This window comes from Barbus barbus, assembly GCF_936440315.1.
Source record: "Barbus barbus genome assembly, chromosome: 1".
Lineage (NCBI taxonomy): Eukaryota > Metazoa > Chordata > Actinopteri > Cypriniformes > Cyprinidae > Barbus > Barbus barbus.
The window spans coordinates 39,122,764-39,142,676 of record NC_136729.1 but is presented as its reverse complement, the minus strand read 5'-3'; the positions used below and the strand labels follow the sequence as shown (position 1 = coordinate 39,142,676).

Here is a 19,913-nt window from a genome sequence, read left to right as displayed (position 1 = left end):
GGTAACCTCATTCTTTAGGGATTTTTACAGTCCACTTTTAACAAAATAAGGCGCATTAGTTTAATAAAATCCAATAAAAGTAGGCCTAGTATTGATAAAGATAACACAGTATCTACTGGGACCAGTTTTAGTTTACTGAGCATATCTTACTGGATTTTTAGAGGATTCTTATTTGATTGGACTATCAATTCTATATTCATTAAGGATAGGGGAAAAAAAATCACCTCAAATCTCAATATATTAAAAATATAATAATATTAAAAATAAAAAAACCTGTAAAAACATCACACCTGTTTCTATTACACTCCACGCATTTGATTAGTCGAGTCAGGTGTGTTTGTTAAGGGCTGTAACAGGAAGGCTGTTGGAGCTGATGTTGTAAACCAGCGTAGATCCCCCAGGTAAAGTTGGACAAACTGAAGAAAAAATATTAATTGTATTATGTCTATTTACTTCGCTGTGCACAATAATAGCTATGTGGTGGGCAAAATCGTTATATATCACGACTAGGTGAATATCAGGGACGTTTCACATAAACATGGCGGATCAAATTGTAAATATCACAGTTTATAAGATAATATCGTTCGCCTTAAAATATATATATGCTGCTTTTTTTTTAGGAGAATTAAGTTCTTTAAATTGCACAATTAATACTGTAAAATGCCGACGAACACAAATGCCTACCTTACTGCAGTCTGTCCGTCCAATGGGGAATTTCCACACAAAGGTATGGAGGCATTAAGGGTTGTTAAATGTTTTATTGCACTCAACAAACCAAACATTTGAAATGATTGAAGGTTATATTCCTAATCATATTGGAGAATGTATTTTAATAAGCTTTCCTCCCTCTCCCAGTTCCTAAAGGGATAGATTACCCCCAAATTATTTTAGTTTGAAGTTTTTGCCTTTGTTCTTTTGTGTTCCTAAAAAATAAAATTAAATATAAAGGAAATAAATAAAAGCACACAACTATAATGAGTAATTTTTCATTTTTGGGTGAATTATTCTTTTTAAATAGTTCTGTAACATTTTTAACTCGTACGTAGGCTACGTCAAAATTAAGACGTGGTCACAGGAAAAAAAAAATCATACAAGAATTAGAAAAACAGTTTAAAATCCTGCAAGATATTTTTCTTAGTACATAAGGAGCTGTGTTTGTGTGAAAAAATCATCTTGTTCCTTCAGGAGCTGGATGCGATCCAAACTCGTGTGCTGGAAATGGACGACTCTGACATGCAGTATGAGGTAGAGAGACCGTTTCCCTACAGCCCTCAGGCAGGTGAGCAGCCAGCTGGCCCACACCTGAGCCCATCTGCTGGGCCACAGTGTCTTATCACTGCCCAATGAGGCATGCCCCAGAAGGGCTGTCCTGCAGCCCGGCGTGTAGTCTTATCTAAGGACATTTCTGCTAGCTCAGGGACAGCCTTCTGTGACAACTGTGAACCCTTCAATGCTCCGAAGACACACATATGTGACCCTGGACCACAAAACCAGCCTTAAGTCGCTGGGGTATATTTGTAGCAATAGCCAAAAATGCATTGCATAGCTCAAAATTATCTTTTTTTTTTTTTTATGCCAAAAGTCATTAGTATATTAAGTAAACATCATGTTCCATGAAGATGTTTTGTAAATTCCGTACCATAAATGTATCTCAACTTAATTTTTGATTAGTGATAATGCATTAAGAACTTCATTTGGACAACTTTAAAGGTGATTTTCTCAATATTTTGAGAAAATTGATATTGATGCGCTATTGATGCGCCATCAGATTCCAGATTTTCAAATAGTTGTATCTCGGACAAATATTGTCATATCCTAACAAACCACACATCAATGGAAAACTTATTTATTCAGCTTTCAGATGATGTATAAATCTCAATTTTGAGAACGTGACACTTAAAACTGGTTTTGTGGTCCAGGATCACATATAGAGTTTCTACACTCTTTGGCAAGTCCATGTGTACTATATAACATGTACAGTGTCAACTGTCTGTTATCTTGCCATCCTCCAATGGCAAAACATGGACTTGGCGGACTAATGAAATTGAATTATGTAGGGCAGACTGGGGCTAGTTTTCTCAATTTTGTAACAGCAGCAGTTAAGTTAGTTTTCTGTCCATTTCAGTATGAAGTCTTGATTGAAAATATGAATATTTCCATCATCAGGGAAAAAGGTAGTTAATTTAAAATACAATGAAAATGTTGTCAATACAGATTGTGTTAAAGCAGCTTTACAGTGCTAAACAGGAAAATGTTTCAATGATGTAAACAAAATTAAATTCTGCTGTAAAGCAGCTCTAAAAAGAGGACAATAGTAAACAGTAAATTTTTCAGTTAAAGTGAGTTCATTGTTAATATCCGTATAACATAAAAACACATCAAACTATTGTTTTGCCAAACAAATCTGAATACATTTACATGAAATTTAAAATGGATGAAAGACTGTACTGTTAACCTTTTTTTAAATCCTAGTTCACTTTGCTTGTGTGGTTTTATTGGGTACACTCATTTACCCAAATAGCTTTTGCAAAAATATTAGAATGACATTTTTTAAAAGTAATGGTTCCTTATTGGTATCTGCGGTTCTATCCATGAAGAACCGAACCTTTCCATTGCACAAAAGATTGGTTATAGTGGAATAAGATTCTTTAAATTGATTCTTGAAAATGTATTATTATAAAAAAAAATATATATATATATATATATATATATATATATATATATATATATATATATATATATATATTATATATAATTTTTTTTTTTTTTTTCTAAGAACTGCTTAATGAAAGTTCTTTCATGACATTACTGCAGAAAACACCTTTTAGGTGTATTTGGATTGTTTAATTAACATAAAATATTGTAATTTTTTACACTAGTGCTACTATGTTTGTACAATTGGGTTTTTCATTCAATGCCTTAGTTACTGAATTATATGGCCCAAATATAGCACTAGCCCTGGACCTCCTATCATGTATCACCTTAAATGACATTCATTATTTAAAATATAATGTTAATATTTTATGTGATTTATAATTAACTTTATTATCTTCCCTTCCTCAGGATTATTCTTCAGTATGAACCATGAGGAGAAAATAGATTCTGATAGGAGATCTATCTATGTGGGGAATGTAAGCTGCTTATGTTCTTAAGATCTCCTTTGCCAAGTAGTTACTGAAATAAGCAGAACAGATTTGAACTTTGTTTGGTATTGTATTTTAATAATGTATTACAGGATTTCATTATTTGTAGTGTATGTTTATGGAAGACTACAAGCAATAAAGTTTGATTTACAGGTGGATTATGGAGCAACTGCAGATGAACTGGAGATGTACTTCAATGGCTGTGGCCACGTTAACAGAGTTACAATCCCGTATAATAGATTCACAGGACATCCAAAAGGGTATGTACCAATTTGGCTCCAAAAACAAAAATATTTTTTTTAATATCAAGCATGTTTTATGAGTATATTTTCCTTGTAGTTTTGCCTACATTGAGTTCTCAGAGAGGGAGTCTGTGAGGACTGCCATGACTTTAGATGAAACGCTATTCAGAGGACGTGTCCTCAAGGTGAGATGGAAATGTACTGCAATGGGATATGGTTATGCATTACATGGCAATGAGGCCCCACAGCTGGATGTGGCCCAAATCAGTTTTGGGGTTGACACAGTGAACAGAAAGATATCATGTTAATTCTGATATTTCAAATCCGATCTGAGCCACTTTCATATGTGGGAATAAATCAGATAAAGGAATACACCATCTGTTGATGATGTTTTGGATTAAAAAATAAAATAAAAAAATCGTAATCATGCCAGTCTGTAACGATGTCAGTCACAATTGAACATTAGCTTTACCAACACTGCATTTATTTTTATAAATTATTTTCTTCTGATGCACATGCATTAACTCTTAAATAAAGGTTCTTTATTGGCATTGATGGTTTCACGAAGAACCCTTAACATTGTACAAAGGTTCTTTACCATGGAAAAGGGTTCTTCTGATTGTTCAAATGTTCTTCTCATACAGACAAAATGGTTCTTTTAAGAACTGTTCACTGAAAGGTTCTTTGAGGAACTAAAAATGGTTCTAAAGGCCCGTTCAAACCAAGATAACGATATTAACGTCCACACCAGCAGATGATATCGTCTGTTTATTCTAAGTGCATGCTCATCTGCTGCTTTAAATTCTCAAGTTCATTATAGCAGGATGGATTCTGATTGGGTGTCAGTGTTTTTATTGTTGTTCAGCTGGAAAAAATCATTCTGAAAGTGATTCCAATGATAGTGTTTCTCTGTGCCTTTACCGTTATAGTTGTGGTGTGGACTCTGCTATTCTGTTATATCTTTATAGTTATTGTGCTTTGTGTGAACAGCATTTTATACAGCATAATTATGAAAAACCCCATTGGAACCTTTATTTTTTGGAGTGTGGTAGGCTGCATGTTTCAGTTTAGTGTCTCCCACATTTTAATTGTTACGTAAAAACAAAAACATGAGCTGAAAATTAGAATTGGCCACTTTTGCTTGTGGTGTGAATGTAGGCTCCAGTGTCAGTTTGTTTGTCATAAATCATTTTGGATTAAAATCTGTGACATAAGATCATTTCACATCAAGCTCTTTGTGCACTAGGTATTGCCAAAAAGAACAAACATTCCAGGTTTCAGGACTACAGACACATACTCGCGTGGAGGTTGGTCCCGAGGACGAGGTTTCCGTGCCTCGAGATTTTACAACCCATTCAGGGGCTGCCACTTTATTAGGTCAGTTCTGCCAATACATAACAGTACCTCACATGATATGGAGCTTTAATTGTTTTAGAGCATCGGTTTGTTACTTGCACTCCTCATATATACTGATTCAATAACCTTAATGGTGATCTGGCAACCTTGCACTAAAAAAAACCTTAAACCTAAAGTAAAAAATTAAATTGTTGCTTTCAGATTTGTGAAGACTAACATTAATGCAATATTTCAGTTATCATAGTGGTATCTTAACATTTATACTTGCTTTCTTGCAAATGTGACATTTGTACATCCATACTTGTGAATCCATTTAAAATATCATAAACTGTCATTTTTGTTTTAGGGAAAATGGAAGAGCTGATCCTTGGTTTGATTCTTTTTGATATTCAGTTTTGACTTTTCTGTTATCTTCAAAGCACTTCTTGGTGCTGATTAATGGATGTTTCAGTATTTGCATGACGGGAGCTCAGTTATTATTTTTCTGTGTGTGTAGCTTGAATGACACTACAAAAACGGAGACTTGATTTGTATTGATTGGTTACTATTTTATTCAATTTCTTTAAAATACTATGCCTGTGAGAGGCTGAGATGTCTTGCGAATTTCAGTACTTTGTCTGTTTTGGAATTTCAGTGCTTAAATTTAAGTCAAATCAATGTAAATAAAATCAACATTATCACACGCCATTTCATGAAACAAAAATTAAATCTTTATTTTCACCTTACGAACAATGCACAATAGACACTGATGTAAATATATACAACTATGAAGAGAGGACATCAGCAGGCCTACACCATCATAGTTGAAACTAGACCGTCAAAAGCCCTGAGAAGAAAAAAATATTATATTAGCGTAGGGGTCACCAGACTCGGTCCTGCAGAGTTTAGCTCTAACCCTAATCCAACACACCTGAACCGGCTAATCGAACTCTTACTAGGCATACTAGAACCTTCCAGGAAGGTGTGTGTAGGAGCTAAACTCTGCAGGACACCGGCCCTCCAAGACCAAGTTTGGTGACCCCTATATTAGCAGATCAGACGATATACACACAGCAAATACCTCAAATGTATGTGTTCACTAAATGCACTTACTTTGATTGAATTGTATCACCAGGATTGTAGAATGGGTTACACATTACATCAGTAAAGGAGTTGTGTAACTTTCTGAACATCTGAGGAAAGACAAAATGCTCATTACACCCATCTGACTGACATCTCACCTTTTTTTGACACAATACACCTATGGAACTTACACTTCTAATTTCGTTGTCTCGCAGAGATGTGTTGGAGGAGTCAACAACAATAACAAACTTCACCTTAGAGTTTGTCACATAGCCATATCTGTAATTCTTGTTAAGATGTTGACATTTTAATAATGATTAAATGCATTAGAAAGCATTCCAAAATGAAAAATGTCATGTTACAATATGCATTTCTACACAAAAGCTGGTATTTTAACAGAAGTTTAAAAGTTCACTTCTTTAATGTTCCACAGAAGAAAGTCAGTCATACTGTTTTGGTTAAGGATGAGCGGCCAACTGATATGAGTTTTTCTCAGGAGCTGTTGCTGATATCCAAAGGGCAGGATGGCTAATAATTTCAATAAATATGTTTAGTAATTTAATGGAAAATGACAATTGGTGGTCAATGTGATAATCTCAAAATGGTCAAATATCAACTGACATATCAGTCCATCACTGTTAAAGTCACCATGAAATCAAAATTTTGGAATAGTGCAGTGTTTCTATGATTGATTTATCTGTGCACATTATTTTTTTTTTACTCGTGCCCTCATAATATTTAATTAAAAACATGAACATCCACTTCCCCTTGCAACAATCTTTCTAATGTTGTAAATGTAGAAAATGACAATCCATCAATCCATTCACTTTCTGATGAATGAAATGTGAAACTCTGACTCTACATTCGATAAGATGGAAATAGATCACAACAAGAAAGAAATTTCTGTTTCACAACTTGTGCTAAATGCTGACTTTAAGGATACACTTTGTAGTCCTCAGTTGGATAGAGGAGTCCCAGATAAAGCTCCCTCTGGTCGGCCAATGCTTTGCCCACACCGGAGATCTTCTCCTCCACCACGTCCAGAGAAGTGTGCACTGTGTAGTGGAACTTGAGTTCCCCCTGCGTAGGAACGCTCCGAATGTACAGGGGATAGTTCTGCAGAGATCAACGTAATGTTAGAGTCAAGTTTGCTATTACAGGAAACACAATTTCAACTTAATGTGCATAAATTTAGAATTAAACATGAACTAGACTAAAATAATCTGTCCAGTTGCAATAGAGTTGAGATCGCGTCAATGCTACCATGGTTTTACAAATGGCAATGTTCAATTATTTACAGAAAATACAACTACTAGGTATTAATTTTAATGGATGTTCAATGACAACAGATATCATCTGAATCAGCAGGTTTTAATTTAATTAATACAAGTGCTATCTTTTACTATACTTAGGGCTATTTCTGATTGGCCAATCTTATAAATTAGCAGTCAAATGTTTTTAAAATATAACTTATGTCCATATCAACACTGTATCAGTGACTGCTCATCTTAGGAAGTCTGTTTTCTGCACAACTGGGCTTGTGATCTGTCATTCTGCAATCAATTCAAGAAAGCTAATAAAATATAGGCTACTCTACAATTATTACTGTCTGTATTTATTTATTAAAATAGCTGTGTAATCAGCAGGATGAGGTACCATCAGCTAGGCATCATCACAAAAATGGTATTTTTCATCTACAATATCAGAAATAGCTGACCAGGTGAACTCAAAGATTACACAAAACAAACCTCCACTAAAACACTGCCTGTGGTTTTGTGTACATGTGTTTCTATTTATGTATTTATCTTTTTGATTGATGTGGGGGTGTCTCAATTATTTGTCTCCCATGACACAAACATCACTCAAAACAATGTAGGTTTGTAAAACATGGTATATTTCATGTCTGTAGTTGTGCCATTTCAATGTAAAGTTATTTATATTAAACTCTAAAACCTACGCAAGTAATAAATATATTTGCACGGATATGAATGTTGCTACTCAGCCCTGATCGCGACATAATGCGTCCAAGAATCCATTGGCTGTGTCATAAAAAATATTAAATGTTTTCACTTGCCTCCTTCGCGATGACTGCTATACACACCGCCATGATGGCGCTCACGTGACACGCGAAGTCACATGATTCATAGTTTCATAAAGCGCTCGTGACTATGTGCAATACTTCTCGTGATGCGAACAAACACGCTTTACGGTGTTGAATGTTTAGGGTACTTAACATTTCCGCTTTAGAGTGCACTTCCTGGAAGTTAGCATGTGTTGTGTAAAGATTTAATCGAAAGGTACAATGAGTCTTAAGACTGTGATCTGTGTGTTATGGACAGCATGTGTGGGTCAGACTGCAGGAAGCCAGCATGCTCCAAACATTATCATCATGCTTATGGATGACGTAAGTCCTTTGGAGGTCTTGTTCTCAGACGCTTGACTGACCAACTAACTTCAGAACGATATAAAACCTACTCTTTTGATTTTACACGTTTTTGTGTTTATGTATACAATTATACGAGCAATACATATGTGTATCTGTGTGAAATACATGTGTTGGATGTACTTTGTTATAGTTTATATTGTATATCGTGTATAAATAGCATATTCTCTCTTTTTTTGTATTTATTAGAGTGTATGTTGCAATATACAGTGCTGACAACTATCTCTCAGAGATTATATTATGAATTTAAACTGTTCTACCTGTTTGTAAACCATAAATACAGTTCACACTAAGCAAGGTCACATGTTTTAAGTGGAATCAGACATCAAAATATTTATAATGCGTTAGAAGGGATGAATTGTATGATCCATACTGATGCATACCAAATATTACTGTAATTCAAACAGTAGAGCATGATGCTTGCAACACCATGGTCTTCGGTTTAATTCCCAGGAAAAATGTACAAACTGATCAATTTTATATTTCGAATGTAGTATATTGTATAAGTTTTGGATACAATTGACTCTCAAATGTTTTAATGTAAAATATTTTCTTTTTTAACTATTTGTACTTTTGAAACCTGCCATAGTAAAATGGTAATAGCCTATGTGCAGTGGTTCTCAGGCTTTTTGACTCCAAGGCCCGAATACTGAAGACAAAAAAGGCCCTCTTATCTTTATATATATATATATATACATACATATACATATACCTCTGGTACTGCTGTTGTAATAAAAATAAAATAAATATCAGTTTAATTTTAATGTGCATTTATTTTAAATTTATTCAATTTAAAGTCTAATTTAATTTTAATTAAATCTAATTTAAATTTATTTTTAAATTATTATTTTTTTTTTAACATTTTAATAAATAAATTTAACATTTACTGGGGCCACATGGAAGTTTGCTGAGGCCTCCTAGTTTAGAACCTCTGGTCTACAGAAGGTGCAGTCTGATTTAGACTTCTTCCAATATCTCCCAAGATCATTTAATAAATGCCACAGATGCCAAATGTCAATACCGATACCATTAAGGCTATTAATAAATTGTGCATACATATAAACTAAAGTACATCTCTCTCTGTCTCTGGCTGTCAGTCTGTTGAGCTTAGGGTGACCAGATGAGATTGGTTGAAATTCGGGACGGGACGGGGGGGGGATGGGGAGGTAATGAATAATAAAGATAATGAATTTCAAACGAAAATGACTGAACCAATCATGTTTTTATTAATATAAGTAGCCTACATATACATATAATTTTATATAATATAGAAGTAACGTTAGGCTATTTTTATACTTCAAACTGAAGTTAATGAACCAAAAAAAAAAAAACAAGATGCTGCAGCCAATGAGCAGCCGGCGGGGGCTGGTTGCCAGGCTGCAGGATGACTCAACCTCGCTCCACGGACAGTTTTTTATGTTTTATCAGACAATAACTATTTAAGATTTTGCTTCAGTATAATTTTCGGGACAATTAGAGCGGGATTCGGGATTCGGGACAGCAGCTTAGATTTCGGGACTGTCCCGAATTTTTCGGGACATCTGGTCACCCTAGTTGAGCTATAGATTATTTCCATAATCTTCCATATTTTACTTCCATAAAAAAAAAAATATATAAAAAAATAATAATAATAACATGGGGATACATACACCATAAACTAGAAGCATGCTCATAACATATTCTCTGTTTCTGTCTGCAGATGGGCTGGGGTGATTTGGGAGTATTTGGGGAGCCCTCCAAGGAAACTCCAAACTTGGATCTGATGGCTGCTCAGGGGATGCTATTTCCAAACTTCTACACTGCCAACCCTCTGTGTTCCCCCTGTATGTGCTGCTTCTGGGCTTGCCTTTATCTCTCTATCATATTGTCTTTGTTCAGAATATTAGCATACTGCTTACTGCACATTACTGTATGCTGCCTACGATAAATGCTTTAAGCAATTGTACTGTAGGCTACGATGCATTGCTTAATAATTCAGATCTAGTAAATGTAGTTATTTATTTTGCTGGTCCAAGCAAACAGTAAAGTAAAGAAAGACATGTTAATTATTTAATTTAGGCGTTGTAGTACTCTCAGCAGTGTGCTCTGCTTATACAGCATACTGCACATTTTTGCCAATGAAGTAACTCATCTGGGTATTTCATGCACACAGGAAATTTGCATATTGCCTACTGTAAAAATGGTGTGAGTTGCAGTATGCTGTTCTAAATATGCCTATACAGAGTCTAGAGAGGGCTATTCAGCTTCGATTCTTGTTGAATAGGCCTGGTCTAGACATTGGAAGCAAATTAACTTTTTTAATTTGCCTGAATTTTATAAGACATTGTTGAAAGTGGCAGAAGTTTAAAACATCTGTTTAAAATGTGAATGCCCATCACATTAATAAAGTAATCAAATTATTTATGAAACATTAATTATACAGTGTAAGTTGTGGAGCAAAGCTCTATAATAACGCCACCTCTCTACTGTGGCATATATATATATATTGATGACGTAACAAGAATGTACATATTTTGTTTGTGTGACTTCTATTGAATATATTGATTCACAGTGCAATTGCAAATGTTTTTTTTCTCATTCTATCTCTTTTTTTTTTTTTTTTTCATCCTGCTGAGGAAATGGAAAAAAAAATATTAAAATGCTTCAATTCCACGTGAGAACACAAGACGTGTGTGGCTGCATGATAGTGAGAGGACAACTTATTATGCTAATATGGATAATACACCAACAGTACTGAAATATGCTAATTATGCATAATTTGGGAATTTGAATGGACTTGCTATGCAGAGCTATTAGTCCTCTTTTCAATTCTAATAAATTTTTAAGCAAATAAGGCTTAATCAATTGTTAATCTCGAATGTGTGAGATGAAAGTGTCTGGAGCACTCATACCTGCCGCTATAGAGAAACGTTATTATAGAGCTTTGCTTCACAACCTTAATTAGAATTTTAAACAAAAAGTAGAGAGTAGAGAACTTCCTAATCATAATATCCAGGGTGAGCTCTCTCATGTCCGACATCTCTTTCCTTTCTCTCCCTTTGAAATTAAACCTTAAATACCACATTATTTAAATTTCAGCAAATGCATAAGTGTTGTGGATGAGCATTTTGAACTTTGGTTAAATTTTAAAACTTATTTCTGAAGAGCAAGACTTTGCAGTAATAGAGTGCGGTTTTGTATAGGGGTTGGACAAAATAATGTGAACACATGGAAAATAGGCAGTACTTAATTATTAAGGTTTTACCACAATTTGCCTTTAATACATCTTTCGTCCTTCTAAGATTCATAAAACTTTGAATAGTTTCCAGTTGAATGTTGTCTACAAAAGCATCTTCCAGTTCCAGATGATGGAGGAGTGGATCAGTTTCTCATTCTTCTCTCCAAACGGTCCACATTGGATTAATAATTTTCCAGGTTTTATGATCATAACACCATATTTTTCACATTTTAGCTTTGGTGTTGATGGTCCCCATTGTTCACTTTTGGTTTTTGCCGACTATTCTTCTTCATTGATGAAGTCTTGCCATACGTTGAGTACTCAATCATAATTATAAAGACTTTCTTAAACAAAATCAAACAATTGGGCTATTAAGGTTACATATGCTCCTGCTAAACGGGCTCCCATGATTTGTCCTTTTTGGAGACAAGACATCTGTTTCACCCGTGGCTTGGACTAAACACTTCTAAACAAAACTTATACTGCACCAATGTTTGTTTTTTCACTGTAGCCTACACCAATGACACCAGTGTTCACATAATTTTTTCCCCAACCCCTGTATCTCACAACTTTTCAGTTGGTGGTGTTTGCTATTTTAAAACAATCCGTGTAAGTAGGTACTATATCTTTTGTATCTTTGATGTTTACTTCTTAATTTATTTGTATTCTACAGCCAGGGCCGCTTTGCTTACTGGAAGACTTCCTGTGCGAAATGGATTCTACACCACCAATGCTCACGCTAGGAACGGTATGATCGTAAACCCTATCCTTCTTTCCTCAGCCCTCCTTCACTATTATCAGTTTATCTAGTCTTACTACTTTATGGTGCACTCCTGTAATGGATTCTCTCTCCTACAGCATACACACCTCAGGAGATAGTAGGGGGAATATCTCAGGACGAGATCCTGCTTCCAGAACTGCTGAAAAAGAAAGACTATGTCAGCAAGATCATCGGCAAGTGGTGAGATTCCCTGCAGCGTCTCACATGAGATGTCTTTCTCAGAATAGTGATATGATATGTAATAGAACATGAAGTATTATGCAAAGTGAAACAAATGTAGAATGCATTTTTAATTCCACAAAAAAACTTCTAGCGTCACAGAACAATAATTATTATTATTATTATTATTTTGTATTTTTATTCCAGTTTTGTGTAAAATATCTTAGCTTTTGACAGTCTGATCAAATAATGGCTCAATAAAAATATTACTTCTGTTGATATTGCTTCCAGTTCATAGGTTACACTGAAAATGGAAGATATTATACCATATTGATAAAAATACAAAGAGTAAAAAAATATATTCCATTGTTTTGAATTAGGGAGAATCAATTAGTAATTTGTTTTATAACTTATTGCTATTGTGTAAATATGTAATCATGTGATCTATAAAAAAGTAACTAGTCTGATAACGAGTATTTTAAAATGTAATTTAATCCAATTACAAGTACTTAATTTTTGGAATCTGATTACGTAATCCAGATTACATGTAATCAGTTACTACCCAGCTCTGAATACATGCAATGCTCACTGCTTTTGTATGTCAAAATGTCAAAAATAATTTATGATCCACACAATAGCAATTTTGGAAAATTTGTTATATTTGTATTTTGTGTAAACATTATTATTAACTGAAATTAATTGAAATGAATACCTATAATTGCATTTTCTAAAGTTTAGTTAAACATTGATATCTAAATAAAAGTTATGCTTGTAGGTATTAATGTTATTTGATCATATTTTAATAATTGTAATGTTAAAAAAAAAAATATATATATATATATATATATACACACACATCCAGTGCTGCTGTAAAGTTTGTGAACCCTTTAGAATTTTATATATTTCTGCATAAATATGGTAAATAAAACGTAATCAGATTTTTGCACAAGTGCTGAGAGTAGACAAAGAGAACCCAATCAAACAAATGAGACAAAAATATTTTCTTTGTCATTTATTTATTCAGGAAAATTATCCAATATTGAATATCTGTGAGAGGCAAAAGTATGTGAACCTCTGAATGGATTAGCAGTTAATTTAAAGGTGAAATTAGAGTCCATCTGTGCAGAGGTGTTTTCAGTCAGTGCAATGACTATCAAATGTCAGTACGTGACTTGTTTTATTAAAACAACAGGGATCTATCAAAGTGATCTTGTTTGTGGAAGTGAATCGTGTCACGAACAAAGGAGATTACCGAGGACCTCGGAAAAAGAGTTGATGTTGCTCATCAGGCTAGAAAAGGGGTTACAAAACCATCTCTAAAGAGTTTGGACTCCACAAATCCACAGTCAGACAGATTGTGTACAAATGGAGGAAATTCAAGACCACTGTTACCTTCCCGAGAAGTGGTCGACCAACAAAGATCACTCCAAAGCAGAACGTGTAATAGTCTGCGAGGTTGCAAAAGTTCCCAGGGTAGCTTCTAAGCAACTAAAGGCCTTTCTCACATTGGCTATTGTTAATGTTCATGAGCCCACCATCAGGAGAACACTGAGCAACCATGGTGAGCATGGCAGAGTTGCAAGAAGAGAGCCACTGTTCTCCAAAAAGAAAACTGCTTGCTAAAGATCATGTGGACAAGCCAGAGGACTATTGGAGAAAGGTTTAATGGATAGATGAAACCAAAATAGAACTTATTGGTTTAAATGAGAAGCTATTATGTTTAGAGAAAAGAACACACTGCATTCCAGCTTAAGAATCGTATCCCATCTGTGAAACATGGTGGTGGTAGTATCACGGCTTGGGCCTGTTTTGCTGCATCTTGGTCGTACAATGACAATAACGTGATAATAACATGTAGGAGTTTTAGCCCATTGTTCAGTTCAGTTCAGGCTCTTAATGTATCGTGTTTCCTTCAGGAGCATCAGTGAATGTTTGAAACTTTTTTTAATAGTTGTGTTTGAGTCCCTCAATTGTCATCAGTGTGAAAAGATGGATCTCAAAATCATACAGTCACTGCTGGAAAGGGTTCAAATATGCAAAAGATGCTGGAAAACTGAAGATTCTGCAGAACTTGATGGATTTTTCTGAAGAACATTGCTCAGTTTAACTGTTTAGAACAATCAAGGGACTCATGAACAACCATCACAAAAAAAACAATCGTAGATCATCCAGGTAACCACACACAGTATTAAGAACCCAAACTTTTGAATGGGGTTATTTTAATAATTTCAGCTATTTGTTTGTCTTGTGGACTAAATATAAACATCTTTTATGTAAAATATCTTATTCAGGACAGTACTAAATAAAAAAGAACCAGCATTTTGTATGATCTCTCTTATTTTGTTCAAATTATTCACATTTTCACAGATTCTGCAAGGGGTTCCCAAACTTTCGCATGTAACTGTATATACTGCATATTGCATTGGCCATGTGTCCTTTTGAAACGTTTCATTTTTATCTCCTACCTCAGGCACCTTGGACACAGAACTCAATATTTACCTCTGAAGCATGGCTTTGACGAATGGTTTGGTGCTCCCAACTGCCATTTTGGCCCCTACAATAACAGCGTTCGTCCCAATATACCTATCTACAACAACTCTGAAATGACGGGAAGGTGAGGTGCAAATATAATTCATAAGTGGTGCTTGCTTAAAACACCTTTAAAACCACACAGCAACACGGTGAAATCGTGGCCATCAGATTTGAACGGGCAGACTCCACTCAAATTTTCTTCAGAAAATTTAAAACTCGTTCTGCTTCACATGAACGTGTCCTTTTGGCGATGTTTCGTTTTTCCTCTTTTTATACCAGCTGCAGTATACAGTCTCATTTTCTGCCCATTTGTTCATTCAAAGACAGCCATGTGTGCATTCTGGGTCATTGGCTTTGGCGATAGGGCTGGTTTTGCGCTTAGCTGTGGGTTTAATCAGCATGACGTGTTTGAGCCTGACCAGATAAACGCGCACACACTCACACCCAAGATATGGCAGGTTGCGTTTGCGGTATGTTAGGACACCTGGAACAGCCGGAGCATAAGAGAGTTGCCTCTACCGTTCCACGCCTCAGCACTTTCTCACAACGCGTGTGTCTTCTGAGACACAATCTCGCAATTTACCTCTTCAAATTCACTTCGTGATCACACCCTAGTGCAGCACTCGGTTTAGGAAGCTTGTCATTTGGAACAGGAACTCATATGGTGCTGAAATGAGTTTGTAGGGATGGTCTCATTAGATCTGCAGGAAGCAGAAAGTTTAGATGATCTGTGTATTTTGCAGGTATTACGAAGAGTTTGAGATTAATGTGAAAACTGGGGAATCCAACCTCACCCAAATCTATTTGAAGGTGAGTTTTCCTGTTCATTGGCTTGATTAATGTTTATTTGTGTGGATCAGTGCTGTTGATGTGGATACATGTGCCTCATGTTGTTTTTGATTATATCTGTCTCCAGGAAGGCTTGGACTTTATCTCTCAGCAAGCCATGGCCCAGCGGCCCTTCTTTCTCTACTGGGCTCCAGATTCGACCCACGCGCCTGTCTACGCCTCAGAACGCTTCCTGGGAAAGAGCCGGAGGGGGCGGTATGTGAACATTGCTAAGTGTCCATTGTAACTCATGCAGCATGTTTGTGCTAACCATATGAATGAAAGCTCAAATAATGCTTGTTTTTAGAAAAGTTGTGCTGTAACATTTTTAGTAAGTCATCTACTAAACCACCCACCTGACAACCACGCAGAAAACATCAACAAACATATTGATACACAGTATGCCACTAATCACTCAGAACAACCATTCTGTGGTTGCCAGAAATTTTGAAACATAAGATGTAACATAAATCTCTAATGGATAACAAAAACCGAAGAAGAAACAGGATTATTTCATCAAATGTGAATTGTAACATAGGAGAATTAGGGAATGTCATTTTTCAAATGATTTGTTCTTTTTCACTTCCAAAAAACTTAATTTTTAATAGTAAGTAGTAAAATAGTTTAATAGTATGTAATAAAATGACATATGTCCAATTAGATCTATTATAAATTTTCACCATAAATAGTAAGGTAAATTAACCAAATAACAGTTTTTTGGTTTTTATCATAAAAACACTTATCAATTTTTATTTGTTTATTTTTTAAAGTATCTAGCACTTAGCAACAGCTAATAAATGTCATGCTCAGTCATTGACTGTGTTGGTATTTCCCAATATTATTATTATTGTTGTTTTAAATATTGGTGTCTTTCTTGTCTATTTTGGAAGCAGATAACATACTGTATTGACAATTTTTTTTTCTAATTCAAAGAGGTTACTTCTTTCTACACCAGCTTTTAAAAGTACTACTTAAGTGCTTAAGTTCTACTTAAGTTCTACTTAAGTGCTCCAAATATTGGAAAAATTACAAATGACACCACTAATGCACAGACTGACAACCTCATCACAAACACACAAACATATTCAAGCGTAGTAATATAATACAATTCTGTATTTCAGTATTTTTGGAACAACCCTCAGCCAAACAGATTTTAGGATTGGATCTTACTGTTGTATAATATACATAAAAAAGTTTTATTGAGTAATTTCACATTTAAAAATCTAGATGCTTGAATGCCTTAAGGCAAAGCACTCCAGGTGAATAGGGTAGAAAATGTAACTGATATCACCATACTTCTTAAGTTGATTTTGATTAGCATTATTTAATTAAATAAGCACTAATTTGCGTACATTTCTAGAACAGAAATATGAACATTGGATAAAGCCAGGATTCATTCAAAATTCTTCTTTTTATTTTAGTCAAAGGTTTTTCCGAAGGCATGTGATATTATTGCTTCATAAATTTAGAAAATACTGTCGACAGAAAATTTTACCATGTTTTTAAGAATACAATTTTGTGTAAAATCAGGCAAATGAATAAACCTTTAGAAAATTGATAGGAATTAAACTGTAAAAAATTGGTGTACTGAAGATTTTTGTCCCCAGTGCATGGGATGAGAAAAAAAAAAAAAACATTTAGGAGACTACCTTTAAATGTATATACTCTATAGTAATTGAAATCTACAGATGAAGTAGATAATGAAGTGCAAAGTCTATTTTGCATGTCTATTTTCCACTAATCTGATGGAAAACACGCCTAAAATTTAAAAAAATGACCAGTGCATAAAATATTCCTTAAAAAACAAAACATGTATTTTATAAAATCAGTCATTACGTTATTTAACGGCCATAACATAATTATCGTTCTGGTCATAAATTCTGCATTGTGCGCTGCAGTTTTGTATTATATAAATGATTGGTTAATGAGATGTTATTTTTCCTGCTCTGAGGCGAGAATAAGGGCTGAAGGCTTCATTGGTAGTCTTGTCTGCAACTGTTTAGTATTCCGCCCAGTGCTTTGGAATACTGGGGCTTCAGTAAGCATACGTTTCTTCAGAATGCTAAATGAGGTTTGTGTTGACAGAGGAATGGATCAAGGCTGAGGGGTATTAGCCAGGTGTTGGCAGTGAAGGGATTCAGCCTGACATGCCACATCTTAAAGTTTTATAACCAGCGCACATCTATCAGAGACATCTATCTTCCTCTATATATCACATCCATCTGTCACAGGACAGTTTTCAAACATGGGCTAATTTGACAGAATTTGTTATGCTGTCTGGGTTAGTGCAACTGAACAGGTTATCTGGGGTAATTTTTTAGTGCTTTGATTGCTGTGATTAAGGTGGGAAGACACTGTGTGATTTGTCTTGTAGTTATGGCGATGCAGTGATGGAACTGGATGACAGCATCGGTCAGATTCTGGCTCACCTGGTCAGTCTGGGAATCCACAACAACACATTGGTGTTCTTCACCTCGGATAATGGGGCAGCAGTGATGTCTGGACCGCATCAAAGTGGGAATCCATTTACACTTCTCCACCTTAAACATTAACAGGGGGCTTACAGAATTTTAAGGGGTGTTTATGACACTTTTTTTTCAGTAGGGGACTTGTAAGAAATTATTTAGATTTTTTTAATCCAAATAATTTATTGCAAATCCTCTGCTGATGGTTTAGGTTTGTTAGATTGAGAAGGCTAAAGTAAATCTTTTGTTCACTTTATTTAATATAATTAATTTGAGCTAAATTTAAACTTTTCTTTTGATGTTTATTAATATAGCTCTTCATATATTTTTATCTCTCTGCCTGTTGCGTAAATCACAAGTTTGTAACAGCAAAATAAAACAGTTTAATATGTAAAAAATATATTATAAACACATAAATGTTGTTGTTATTCTTATTTTATTATTATTGAACTTTTAGGGATAAAGTGTTGCTCTGAGCTTCATTGAGTGACTTTCATGCTACCGATAAATTCAATTAAGTTAAAGCTATGATGTGTAACGTTTTTGATTAAAAATGCCGCTTTAAATGTGCGATTAGTTTTAGTTCGTTACCCTCCAGTACTGTTTTTTAAATTTTTTTTTATTCCTAATAAATATTTTGAAGAAGCTCAGGCTCGTTGGCCTTCTGTGGCATTTAGTGAACCACTACTAAGTGCAAGCTTGAATCACCCACTTGAGTGTAGCTTTTCAATATATCTGAATTATGTGCCATAAATGCTAGGCCTCGGCTCAGATTTTTGTGCTAGTTTTCTTTGTTTTATTTTCATTGTTGGTCTATTGACACATACGCCAGTCAGATATATTTTAACATTACATTGTGTCATTTTAAGAAAAGTGGCGTGAAGTCTAGAATACTGTGGCAAGTTTTAAATGTTTTTTTAAACATATCTTCTGCTCTCTAAATTTATCTTTCATTTACGCTCCCAATACACCGATTCAGTTTCTTTGAGTCACGGGGCTCTTTTGTAAAGATTATTTGTTAGAGATGAATTGCCATCACTGTACTCCACAGACAAGGCTTTGAGTTTAACATTCTCTTTTGTCATTTTTCATCCTCAGGCGGCAGCAACGGTCCGTTCCTCTGTGGGAAGGAGACTACGTTTGAAGGTGGGATGAGGGAACCAGCCATTGCCTGGTGGCCTGGACGGATCCCTGCTGGCACAGTGAGAATGGTCCCAAGCTGTTTCACTTAAATGTAGAAATCCCAATTGTGCTTTCAAGTTCACTGTATTCCATCTTTCCTCAAAATTCACTTTACATATTTCTATCCATTCAAACACTCCATCAGTGCCTTCTATAGCGTGTAAGGCCTTTAAACATCAAGTGGCTGCGATTGCGTTACGTCACACAGCGTTTCTGTTCAGTCAAATGTTTGATTGGTGGTTAATGAAAATAAAAGAAAAAGCATTTACCTTGCATCTTTGTGGATAATACAAATATAATGTTAAGTAAGGGATAATGTACATCCAGCCGGTCATTATTCTGCAATAACAACTCAAAGCTTTCATGAAGAGTGCCGCAGTTCATAGTAAATGGCTTTGAGGCAAGACAACAAACAATTTAAAACAAGACAAATATTTTAGGGTACAGACATACCACTTATATGCACCCAGTAAAACAACAGCAATCATTCTGACAAGACAAAC

General features: G+C 35.0%; 3 protein-coding genes across 6 annotated transcripts in view; 2 read left to right on the top strand and 1 right to left on the bottom strand.

The window, feature by feature from the left end:
* Positions 1 to 310: 310 nt before the first annotated feature.
* Positions 311 to 5,943, top strand: LOC306871717 (polyadenylate-binding protein 2-B-like). Its single transcript, XM_079419832.1, has 7 exons — positions 311 to 401; positions 1,186 to 1,279; positions 3,064 to 3,131; positions 3,297 to 3,403; positions 3,483 to 3,570; positions 4,632 to 4,762; positions 5,088 to 5,943. Exons 2-7 carry the CDS (start codon positions 1,219 to 1,221, stop codon positions 5,125 to 5,127), a joined length of 495 nt encoding a protein of 164 aa, XP_079275958.1. The 5' UTR covers positions 311 to 401; positions 1,186 to 1,218; the 3' UTR covers positions 5,128 to 5,943.
* Positions 5,272 to 7,925, bottom strand: LOC306871724 (trafficking protein particle complex subunit 2-like protein). The gene is made up of 5 exons (XM_079419841.1): positions 7,878 to 7,925; positions 6,747 to 6,919; positions 5,995 to 6,082; positions 5,834 to 5,913; positions 5,272 to 5,567 (listed from the first exon to the last, which is right to left on the bottom strand). The coding sequence occupies exons 1-5, from the start codon at positions 7,908 to 7,910 to the stop codon at positions 5,531 to 5,533; spliced, it is 411 nt and encodes a 136-aa protein (XP_079275967.1). The 5' UTR covers positions 7,911 to 7,925; the 3' UTR covers positions 5,272 to 5,530.
* LOC306871697 (N-acetylgalactosamine-6-sulfatase-like) overlaps positions 7,923 to 19,913 on the top strand; it is a 40,096-nt gene continuing 28,105 nt past the window's right edge. Inside the window, exons 1-10 of one of the 4 annotated variants that reach the window (XM_079419796.1) lie at positions 7,949 to 8,028; positions 8,143 to 8,207; positions 9,946 to 10,069; positions 12,137 to 12,211; positions 12,322 to 12,424; positions 14,874 to 15,017; positions 15,679 to 15,745; positions 15,852 to 15,979; positions 18,138 to 18,277; positions 19,327 to 19,430. In XM_079419796.1, the coding sequence (XP_079275922.1) occupies positions 8,193 to 8,207; positions 9,946 to 10,069; positions 12,137 to 12,211; positions 12,322 to 12,424; positions 14,874 to 15,017; positions 15,679 to 15,745; positions 15,852 to 15,979; positions 18,138 to 18,277; positions 19,327 to 19,430 (900 nt within the window). In that variant the 5' untranslated portion in view covers positions 7,949 to 8,028; positions 8,143 to 8,192. Of the gene's footprint in view, positions 8,208 to 9,945; positions 10,070 to 12,136; positions 12,212 to 12,321; positions 12,425 to 14,873; positions 15,018 to 15,678; positions 15,746 to 15,851; positions 15,980 to 18,137; positions 18,278 to 19,326; positions 19,431 to 19,913 lie in introns of all 4 variants that reach the window. The other 3 variants (XM_079419793.1, XM_079419794.1, XM_079419795.1) reach the window with 3 other exon arrangements.